Source organism: Phyllostomus hastatus, unplaced genomic scaffold, assembly GCF_019186645.2.
Source record: "Phyllostomus hastatus isolate PE091 unplaced genomic scaffold, TTU_PhHast_1.1 phas_scaffold_28, whole genome shotgun sequence".
Lineage (NCBI taxonomy): Eukaryota > Metazoa > Chordata > Mammalia > Chiroptera > Phyllostomidae > Phyllostomus > Phyllostomus hastatus.
In genome coordinates this window covers 12,463,302-12,475,260 of record NW_025334022.1, presented here as the reverse complement: position 1 = coordinate 12,475,260, position 11,959 = coordinate 12,463,302, and the positions used below count along the sequence as shown (strand labels likewise).

The window sequence follows — 11,959 nt, the reverse complement described above, 5'->3', positions numbered from 1 at the left end:
TTGGAGGAGGGGAGGTGGAAGGAGAGGTCGCTGTCCCAGGAGGCTAGAGAAGGAAAAAGCAAATTTTTCAAAAAGTGGCCAGTAGCCCTAAGGGAAGATGCCATCCTTTCTAGTAATCAGAGGAAGACAAACTCAACTACTGGGAGATGGGATTAGCAAAGAAGAAAGAGTAACGAGGCCTGGTAAGGGGGAGGAAATGAAGGGGGGGGCGGGTCCTCTTCTGCGGCACTGCTGGTGGGAGGGGAAATTGAGGACCCGACTTTGGGGATGACGTAGCTATCACGTGACCAAGAGCTGACGTGTGCAGAAGTCCCTCTTGTTCTGGTCGTTGTTCCGTCTGAGTACCAGCTCCCCGCTGCCCTGCGGGATAGCGGACTTGTTACAGAGGCAAGAACAAGAGGGAGAAGGAAATTGTCCCGGATCCTGGAAGGTCAGTGCCTGGGAGATTCCGTAAAGTGTGGGTGGTCCAGGGCGTAGGGCGGAGACCGTCGCCGGTCCTGAGACACCTCTGTCGGCTCTCCCACTCGCCCCCGGCTTTCCAGGATGTCGGTCCGCCTGCAGCCCCTGTCGATGCTGCAAAATGGTGTGCAGGGAGGTGTTTGGGGAGCAGGCCAGAGATCAGAAGGTGGGAATCTGCTAGGAGCCGAGACCGTAATCCGGAAAGGGAGCTGTGGCCTTGGTATTAGCTCTCAGTTCTCCAGAATAGTGCCGACTGGGAAAGGTTGGGCATGGGCGGGGGAGGTGGGGGTGCAACGTGATGTGTCAGCAGAATCCTGAGAAGGATAACAGAGGTAGGAAAGCTTTGACAACCGGGCCTCAGAATTGGGAAAAAAATTCATGTTCTGGGGCCTTGGTCCGTCCACCAAATACTCGGTAGCGGCTGTTTCCTTTTTCTAACTGTGGCTGTATCTTCCTGACTATGGCTCTGTGTTTAGTGGGTCTGAGCCTCTCCCAGGTTGCCAGTCTTTCCGTAGTTTGCGGCACTACGCCAGGCAAGTGAAGAGGAAGGAAAATAACCCTGATTGGTGAAGGTCGATTTGAGGGTAAGACCATCTGGGTACCCTAAGAGGGGCGGTGGTGGGGGTAGAGAGAAACCAAAGATGTCAATAATCTAGATTAGTCTGAGTCTGAGTATATTTGTTGCATTCTTGGGGCTGTGGTGAAATGGCATGCGGTGTGTGTGTGTGTGTGTGTGTGTGTGTGTGTGTGTGCGCGCGCGCGCGCGCGCGCGCGCGCGGTGGGATGGGCTGGGGAAGAATGACAGAAGGGAAACCTATCAGATAGTTTGGTTATAATCCTCCTCTCTCAACAGTACTTAGTTCCCATGTTTTCGATCTGTCATCCAGCAGGTCTGCTGTAGCAGGTGGCACCACTTGAAGCAAGGGAGGAATTTCCTCAGATCAGTAGAGGTCGGTGTGGCTGTGGGGGCAGATTGTAATGGGGGAGGGTTTGGAAATCGGCCTAGCTCCCAAAATCTTACCTTTTTTTCCCTAACATCCATCCTATTTCAGGCTAAGGAAGGGGCAGGCATGTACATGTTTTGGATGGCATAGAGAAGTTTAAACAAATCTGACAATCTGGATAGTGAATCAGGAAAGCAAGGAATGAACAGTCAATCCTTCAAGCCCTCAGTTCTCACTGTCTCTCTGTATATCACAAGGGTTATTGGGTGTGGCACAACTCCAGGGGAGGGAAGAAGGGGCAGACTGCCTGTCTGGAGGAGGTTAGTGCAAGGGTGCCACTCCCTAGGGCACATCCAAGATTGGCATGCTGAGGACCCAGGAGACTCTATGGGTTCCATTGCCTTTATCTAGACTTGGGGAGGGTAGGGTTGGGGACAGTAGGTGGAGGGTGAAATGAGGAGGATGGAGAGAGTTTATTAAAAATCTACATTTCTTACCAAGTACTCATTTACTACTCTCCTGTCCCTCTGTATAACTCCCTGCATGGGGCAACACAAAGAGAAGAGAAACTCAAATCCCATTTTCTTCCTCCACCTCTAGGTTCACCTCCAGTATCACGCATTGTGGCCTTGAAGTGGCTGAAGACAATATCCCTCTACAGGCCAGCACCCAGGCCCACAGTTTTCCCCAAGACTGAGTGACTACTCTGTTCCTTGGCCCCTACTATTGTCAGGGACGATTGCATGGGCTACACCAGGAAAGTAGGCTGGGTGACTGCAGGACTGGTGATCGGGGCTGGTGCCTGCTATTGCATTTATAGACTGGCCTGGGGAAGAAAACAGAACAAAGAGAAAATGGCTGAGGGTGGGCCTGGGGATGTAGATGATGTTGGGGACTGCCCTGGGGCCAGGTACAATGACTGGTCTGATGATGATGATGACAACAGTGAGAGCAAGGGTATAGTATGGTACCCACCTTGGGCCCGGATTGGGACTGAGGCTGGGACCAGAGCTAGGGCCAGGGCAAGGGCAAGGGCTACCCGCGCTCGACGAGCTGTTCAGAAACGGGCTTCCCCCAACTCAGATGATACTATTTTGTCCCCTCAAGAGCTGCAAAAAGTTCTTTGCTTGGTTGAGATGTCAGAAAAGCCTTATATTCTTGAAGCAGCTTTAATTGCTCTAGGCAACAATGCTGCTTATGCATTTAACAGAGATATTATTCGTGATCTGGGTGGTCTCCCAATTGTTGCAAAGATTCTTAATACTCGGGATCCCATCGTTAAGGAAAAGGCTTTAATTGTCCTGAATAACCTGAGTGTGAATGCTGAAAATCAGCGCAGGCTTAAGATATACATGAATCAAGTGTGTGATGACACAATCACTTCTCGCTTGAATTCATCTGTGCAGCTGGCTGGACTAAGATTACTTACGAATATGACTGTTACTAATGAGTATCAGCACATGCTTGCTAATTCCATTTCGGACTTTTTTCGTTTATTTTCAGCAGGAAATGAAGAAACCAAATTTCAGGTTTTGAAACTCCTTTTGAATTTGGCTGAAAATCCAGCCATGACTAGAGAACTTCTCAGGGCCCAAGTACCATCTTCACTGGGTCCTCTCTTTAATAACAAGGAGAACAAAGAGATTATTCTGAAACTTCTGGTCATATTTGAGAATATAAATGACAATTTTAAATGTGAAGAGAATGAACCTACTCAGGATCATTTCAGTGAAGGTTCACTTTTTTTCTTTTTAAAAGAATTTCAGGTGTGTGCTGATAAGATTCTGGGGATAGAAAGTCACCATGATTTTTTGGTGAAAGTAAAAGTTGGAAAATTCATGGCTAAACTGGCTGAGCATATGTTCCCAAACAGCCAGGAATAACTTCTTGATTTTGTAGTTTAAAAGCAGCACACCTTGTAAACTGTTCCTTTTCTCCATCTTGTTGATATGGTAAAGGAATCCTTCCAGCTACCGATTTTGAATAATGAATATCATATTGTATCATAAATGCTGATATTTATCTGAGTTGGTTAAGTCTAAGCTGGGTGAATGAATGTCACTACATGTTCTGAAAACATGTTTGTTGTTTTTTATCTCACTGCCTCCATTGAAATATTTTTACTATTTCTTCTGAATAAGTGACAGTGAACCAATTCATCCTAAGTAAGCTCCCTCCTGTCATTTGCATTGACTTCATTTGTGTATCATCAATAAAATTGTGTGTTAATGCTAGAAAGAAAAAAAAGAAAGAAGAAATAAACTATCTTTGCCCCTTTGTTTATAACCTAGTTGGAAAGATACGAAACATAGAAACAAAATAACTGAGAATATCTAGAGAGTATACCCATTGTCAAATATGCATTCTCAGAGCACAGAGGAAACAACGGCTTCTGTAGGATATAATAGCTACAGATTCATGAAGGAAGCAGCCATTTAAATTAAAAGGAGTCCTGAATGGGGTAGGTAGTTAGGGTATTCCATGAGATGAGAGTGAGGGGAAATGGGTGTCAGAAAGGCATGGAGGTAGGAACTCTTCCTATGACAGTGAGAAAATTAGTCTGCTTAGAGTGGAGCATGCAGGGAATGAAAGTAAATAAATTTAGAAAGGTATGTGAAGCCAGTTGGTGGAGAGTTGTTTGAACGTTATTCCACTGAACACAAAAACCACTGAAGATTTTTTTAAGATTTTTAAAAAGATTTTATTTATTTATTTTTAGAGAGGGAAGGAAGGGAGAAAGAGAGAGAAAGAGAAACATCAATGTGTGGTTGCTGGGGGTCGTGGCCTGCAACCCAGGCATGTGCCCTGACTGGGAATCGAACCTGCGATGCTTTGGTTCACAGCCTGAGCTCAATCCACTGAGCTATGCCAGCCAGGGCCCACTAAATATTTTTTGACTAGAAGGAATAATTGGAATTCACATAAAAGTCTCTCCCTCACCTACTGTGCGGTATCCACAAAGGTGTCGCAAAATGGACCCTTTCAAAATTGTGGTGGGAATGAATTTACATTGGAACTAAGTTTGTGGAGGACCACTTGGTAGTACATATTATAAGCCTTAAAATATGTGAACCCTTTATCCTAAGAAAATAGTTTAAAAATTGATCAAAGACTGCATGTACAGGTCTGTACATCCCAGCACTATCTAAAATAGTAAAAATTGGAACAAGTGTCTAGTACATTGGATTGGTTAAATAAATTTAGGAATTTTCATATGGTATATGATAAATGTGTTGATTTAAACCCATATTGCCAGGAAAAGATATTCATCATGCATTGTTAAGTGAGAAAGGCAGGTTAGATAGTGATATTCAGAGTAAAATTTCATTTTTTTAGAATAATAAAACATGTTTAAGTAGACATTAAAAATTCTGAATTATAGACACCCAAATAGTAACTGTGGTTATCTTTGGGTGGAAGGATAATGAGTGTTCTTTTACCTTTTTACTTTTAAATTATCAATATGTTCTTATTTATCTAAAATGAATATTGAATTTTTTGGAAATTTTTGAAAAAGAAAAGTGTTGGGAATGAAGTAGGTGATTAGAGCATATACTAAATGGAAAAAAATATTTAGATTAAAAATGAGATGGTTTGAAGTTTTGTTTCTGAAATGATAGATAAGTGGTGAAGGTGAGGCTCGTCAGGAGGATTAAATGAAGTAATACATGCAAAATACTTAGAATCTTCTGGCACATAACAGTTAATTAAGAAAAGCAAGCACCATTAATTTCCTAGAGTGCACAGGTCATAGTTTTTTTTTTCGGTTGATCTTTGTTTTGCTGGGGGCATTTTACCATGTGTCAGTGTCATTTAAAAATAACAATAAAGGTTAACACTTATTAAGTGACTATTGTGTAGAGTTCTGTCATTCCTGCAAGTCAACTGTTAAAATAATTTATCAAAGGACTAGTTCTTATTTTTTATTTCTAAGGACTCAAAGTGTTTTCTCAAACATGATTTTACCAGCTCACACAATATATTCCTAGTCAGTTCGGAGATATGCTGCTTTATATGTGAGACCAGGAAAGAGTAAAATTCTTTGTCTAGTTATGATCTGGTTTAAGACCCAGGCTTCTATATACTTACCCTAATGTTCTCTATAGTAGACAAAAACCCAGGGATTCATTGGCTTAAAGGTGTTGGGCATGGTGAACCTACCAAATTATGCACATGTGGGGACTCATTTGAAACCAGTGTTAAGGGTGGGGTGAGGGAACTAACATTTTTCTTGTTTTAATTAGGTAGGAGGAAAAGATTTGGGAGGAGAAGGCTAATCCATTTAAAATTGAGTTTGAGGTACTTATGCCAAATCCATATGGAGGCACCCTATTATCATTTGAATGCATTGATCAGATGCTCAGAGGAGAAGACAAATAAAAGATTTAGTAGCCACCAGAGGATGAATGATAATTGAAGACCTGGGAGTGGATGTGATTCCCAAAGAGAAGGTGCAGAGTTAAGAGTGGAGGGCTGCAAAGAGAACGATGTAAGGGATTGTGGCATCTGGGGAGAGAAGCATAGAATTGAAACTGAGTGTATATACTTCCAGACACTTTTACTATCCATATACCTATAGACTCAATATACAAAATTGGACAACACTGCAGATAAATTTTCAGAGCCTGATTTAAAGTTTTTCTATTTTTCTCCTAAATGATATTCATTGGAGATACTAGAGACAATGAGAACAAACTTGTCCCTTTGCCCAAATTTGTAGTTTGGTGATCTATGAAATATTTACATTAAGCCATGTTGAACTTGGGTGGTGAATGTCTTTCATGCCTGGGGTGAAAATGAGGTTAACTTTGAGCAATAAAAAGCCACCATGAGGCAGGGGCACAGGCCTGAGCAGCGGTCCCTGTGCTCTTGTAAGTCCTTTGTCTCTTCCACTCCCTTCCCATTCTTCCATCTCCCTCTCTTGCAAGTCTATCTATTTCCTCCTTCTGGGAGATAATTGGCAGTAGTTTCTCTGTGTTTCTGTCTTTTGGAGTGAGTATTTAATTCCCATGATACAAGATCATGCATCAGCAGGCATTTAACATAGAATAATAATGGTCGTTGCTGTGGTAATATGGTGACCCTGGGTGTGACTGAGTGTCAAGAGTTTTTGGAACCCTGTTGAACAGCCTGAGAAGGAATTACTCTTAGTGTATCACAGCCCTATGTGCCCTGCATGTACTTCGTTGTTCCATGCTTGCTATTATTTAGAACCAAATCACCCAGACTTTGGGAAGTGTTATGTGAGACACATGTGTCACTGCCTGGTTTAGCCAGGCCACAGGGTCAGTCAAATCAAATGATGATGTCTCCATGTTTTCACATGGGGAGTTGGCACTCAATCATTTTGGGAATGTCACAGTTCTAGGCTTGTGGCCATGATTGTGGTGGCAGCTCAGGGGAACAGGGAGGAGGTAGTGACTTCTCTTTATTTTTAATTTTTTAAAAAGATTGTATTTATTTATTTTTAGAGAGAAGGGAAGGGAACGAGAAAGAGAGGAAGAGAAACATCAATGTGTGGTTGCCTCCCATGTGCCCCTCCCCCCGTCCACACTGGGGACCCAGCCAGCAACCCAGGCATATGCCCTGACTGGGAATTGAAATGATGACCCTTTGGTTCACAGGTGAGCAATCAATCCACTGAGCCACATGAGCCAGGGCATGACTTCTCTTTAGAGAGGATGGCAGCTCCTGGGAAACTGAGGAAATTAGAAACTCAGAGGTTTCTAATATCTTACTATTTGGGTTTTGTTCTCATGTCATGATTTTAGAAATGTAAGTGTTCTATTTCAGTCAAAAGTGTTCAAAGTCAATTTTACAAAGATGGAATACAGTTCTATTATAAATTGCTGCCCCAAACATATTTCATGGCTTAGGAAACTAGTTTTCTTTTATTAATTCATATTTTACTTGCCTTTAAAAACACATTCCAAATGTTAGTGTAGTAAATTGATGTGGTTCAGGCAAATTTTGTGTATGTGCCTTAGGGTAATTTATCTGCTATGTCCCCCTGAGAATGGCTTATGATTATTTTCAATGCTATCTCTTCATACTCATTTTAGATCACATCCAGGCTGAAGGTTTCTTCTGGATTCCCTGTTTAAACTATGTTTCTGCCTCATCTTTACACCAGAACTATCTTGCTGCTGTCCAGGGGTGCAGAACTAGGATGTTGGCCTCTGGTCTGCCCTGCCCTGAGGGTGTGGTATTAATCAGAATAACGGATATTTACTTTCAGAGTGGTATGCGTCCACACTTGACCCTCTCCATTGGGTTTCAGTCCTTGTGTTAAGGGCTGGGCAACGTTGTGTTTGGGGATAGGGATTGGGGAGGGGAATTGGAAGGAGAGGAAAGTAAGTTTTATTAGAAGAGTAACTGCCCTGACAGGTTCGTGTACTTATAATTCAATCCATCATTGATAGTGAGCTAAGTATACCTCTCTGGCCCTGTTGACCATTTACATTTTAAAAAATGAAAGTGTAGATGTAATAAAAGCATCTTTGGGCATAAAGCCTTGTGTTTATTGAGGATTTCTAGGTTCACAGAAGGCATAACATGCTATCAAATGGGGTGGAATTTATTTTTGAAATTAAAAAACAGAACGATAATTTATGTTATTATAGGAAACATAATTACCATGTAGACCAAAGTGCTAATATTGACTGCTCAGAACATTTTCTTCAAATCAGTCTACATCAGAAACAAAATTATCATCAGAAGATTGTTTATTTAGTGCTTGGGAAATCAGGTCAAGCTGACTTTGCTAGCTGTTAGTGCCATCAAAGTAGGAGAGCCTAGTGTAACTATGCCGTAGGAATTGGCTTGTAGTTGAAATAGAATGCTTGTACTCAAGAGCTTGAGCACATTTCTGTCTGAACACAATTATACATTTGTATGCCTAGGATCCCCTTTGCCAAAGTCAGAGCATAAGTGGATGGTTGTTTTATGACTATTAAGTTGTATTATCAATTACCCTTCATACAGAGTTTGGGAGATGTATACTTTTATAACAGCAGAAATCTCTAGTATTTGTAATGCATTCTCATCTGCCTGTTGATTAATCTTTCTTTTTCTGGATTTTTTTTTTTTTTTGGTTTTATGAGTAATGATAACTTGTTACTAAAATTTTTCAAATCCAAGCAAAATGAACTGTCACCTCTTTATCTTTACTTTTTCACTTCAGTCTTCTCTTTTCTAAAATGTGATTTAGCTTATGCTCATGCTAATTTTTGTCTTTCTTTCAATAAGCTATAACAAAAATCTAGACATAATGAAATGGATCCATAAAACAAAACTCTTAATTTTTACTTTCTTCTATCATTTAAAATGAGTAAAGTGGATTCTCTTTTGATATTAGAAAAGAGAAGGCAAGACAAATGAAATAAATAATATTTATAGTATTTTATAAATCTATAAGGCAAGACAAATGAAATAAATAATATTTATAGTATTTTATAAATCTTCAATCCATTCAAAGTGACTTGAAGAATGATTCTTTATAATCAGTTATCATATAACCTCATCAGTTATCACCCCTTGTTAACCTGGTCCATGTAATCTGTAGCCAAAATTGGAAGTATTAAAATTACACCATGTCACTTATGGAAGTTCAACAAATTCTGGTTGATTTTTTTTTGTATAAAGGTTAAAACCTTTATGTTATAATTGTCATATCTTATGAATGCCACACATATATAGTTACATTTGTTTAGGTGGATGTGGTCATATTTGGGGAAGTTATTAAGGTATTAGTAACACCATGGAATTGCTTTTCACTTATTTTAAAACTATTGATAGAAGTCCCAGATATATTTTTATCAACTTAGAAAGGGGATAAATTGTTGTCTGAGGAGGAAGGCTATATTTTACCCTGTGCATTGGTGGACAGGATTACACATCCAACTGAGCATAGTATGAGATGGGTTTGGGAGTTACCAGCACTCTGTGAGGTTATTTTTCACAATGAACTCTATTTTATTTTAATCTTTATTATGTTTCCTTAAACTATAAAAGTAAATCATGCCTATTTAAAATTAAAACATATAAATTAAAGCATAAAACTGTCCTCAGCTTACCCATCCATACAGTTACTATTATCAGTGTAATATGTTCTATGTATATACAAACATAAATGATATACATATACACATTTTTATCAGAAAATAAACTCAGAGTCCTTGTATGATTATGGTTCTGTTTTACAACTTTATTTCACTTAAATGTATCATGTGTACCTTTCCATGCACATCTTACCTCATTTAACTTTACTCATTGTGTTTTTGTGATATGACTATCTAAAAATGTAGATAGTCATGTCACTCACTCTTTCTATTTAGGTTTTCTACGTTTTAGGTCATGCTGAGGCAGCCTTTTCCTACCCCAGCATTTTAAGATAATTTTGTTCAAGCTTTCAAAAATCTGTCTCTCCTCTCTCTCTCTCATTCTTCTGGTATATACTTTATGTGTGTTATGAAGTACAGATGTAATTTCAACTTCTTTTACCCGGACATTGAATAAACCATTTTTCCTCCAGTTTTGCCAGAAATTTGCATACATTATTAGTCATAAGTTATTTACAAAATGTTATTCTTCTCTACAAATGGAAACATTGCTCTTTGATGCTATCTTTGAGGTATGATGCACTGAGGATTGTTGGTGAAGTCCTGTATCACAGAACAAGTTTTATTTAAGGTGGAATTAACAGTATTGGGTCGTGATACTAGTAATTCATTGAGCTATGTGTCTATTATGAAGACATTTAAAACATCAAAGGATAGCCCTGACCAGTGTGGCTCAGTGGGTTGGGCGTCATCCCACAAAGTGAAAGGTTGCCAGTTTGATTTCTGGTCAGAGCTAATGCCTGAGTTGCAGGCCAGGTCCCTGGTTGAGGGGCATGTGAGAAGCAACTGATTGATGTTTCTCTCACATGTCAATGTTTCTCTCCCTCTCTTCCTCCTGCTATTCCCTTCTAAGAATAAATAAATAAAATCTTTAAAAAAACACTGAAAGGATAAATATAATGCAATTTGGGCTATAAAAATGTCACAATTTGTGCTCAAAGCAATCTTAAAGTTGTTCTGGGACATATGACAATGAATGAGCTAATCAGTGTATTAGAGAATTTGAAAGTCTGCTAGCTAATTCAGTCTCCCAAGCAGAAGAGTTAATACATATTTTAATGTGTGACTTGGAACCAAAGTTAAGAAAGTGATCTTTTTGACACATGGGATGAACTGTCAGTTCTAGAAGGCTGGAGCACTATAAGACATTTTTGTGGACACTTACAAAATAAAGTAATATCATAATAAAAAAACTGAAGGAGGTACAGATTTAAATTTTTAAAACATAGGTACAAATAGAGAATATAATGGAAAATATGAAATAAATATCAGCAGAATATTGAAACTGGGACAATTGCTTGAGATAGCAATTGATGGAAACATTCTGTAGATGAATGTGATAGATGATACTCCTTTCACCAGTAATATATGTCCTTTTAAGCATAATATTAATAATAATAATGATGATGATGATGATGTTAACACATACTCTACAGTGCAATACTCCCTAAAACTCTCTCCAATACAGGAAAGCTATTAATTTTGTGTGTGTGTTTGTCTTATGTCATCACCTGTTCTAATTTGCTTATTGACTTTGTGATTTTAAATAGTCCTTTGTGTTTTAGACAAATGTAGTCATATCAATTATAAATAGAAATTAGTTTTAAATTTCCCTAATATTACTCTAATTATTTATTTTCCCATTTCATTGCAATAGCTTTAATCTCCAAAAATACTGTTGAATAAAAATGGAGACTGTGGGTAATCTTGACTTGTTCCTGGTTTTAGTGTAAGTGACTTTGCCAGTTTATGGTTAGAATGAGGATTGTTGTTGATTGTTGGTAAAAGGCCCTTTCGATATTTAAGTCATTCTTTTTTATTCCAATTAGTATCCATTTGAAATAACTTGATTATTTTCATAATGGCTTTTCAATATCTATTGACAGAAATGTACTTTTTCTTTAATTTTTTCAAGAAATCAATTATATTGATAGAATTCCTTATTTTGATGTCTTTATCTTTGTGGATCAACCCGTATTAGGTCATGGTATAGCTTTTTCTTGTCAAACTTCTAGATTCTAGGTTCGATTTGCTTATATGTTTTATAATTTATTAACATTTTATTTTGAGTTTTATACTTATTATTAATATTTTTAGTTACCTTTTATGTTCAATCTTTAACCAGTTTTGGTCTTAGGTTTGCTAGCTTTATAAAATTCAATACTGAGCTTTCGATTTGTTTTTCTCTTTTCTAGCAAAGTTTAAATAACATTAATATTATCTTTTCTTTAAAGGTTACATAAGGCTAAACTGCAAAACCATTTGATCCTGGTTCCTTTTTTAAAAAAAAAATTTACAGTGCATTTATTATAGCTGGGAACAATAAAACAAAAAAAGGGTTTGGGATAGAAGAAGCAATAGGAGAAAGCCTAAGCAGGGCTGCTTTGGCTTTCTATAAACATTATAGGAAAGAAGTGAGCCATAATATGGTGTGTG

The 11,959-nt window shown here is 38.6% G+C and overlaps 1 protein-coding gene across 2 annotated transcripts; it reads left to right on the top strand.

Annotated features, from left to right (window-relative positions):
* The first annotated feature begins 293 nt into the window (after positions 1-293).
* ARMCX3 (armadillo repeat containing X-linked 3) lies at positions 294-5,253 on the top strand. Of its 2 annotated transcripts, none has more exons than XM_045817682.1 (4): positions 294-430; positions 936-1,043; positions 1,350-1,409; positions 2,004-5,253. In XM_045817682.1, exon 4 carries the CDS (start codon positions 2,147-2,149, stop codon positions 3,284-3,286), a length of 1,140 nt encoding a protein of 379 aa, XP_045673638.1. In that variant the 5' UTR covers positions 294-430; positions 936-1,043; positions 1,350-1,409; positions 2,004-2,146; the 3' UTR covers positions 3,287-5,253. The 2 variants fall into 2 exon arrangements, with proteins under 2 accessions (XP_045673638.1, XP_045673637.1); XM_045817681.1 differs by having other exon boundaries at positions 1,347-1,409.
* The last annotated feature ends 6,706 nt before the right edge of the window (positions 5,254-11,959 follow it).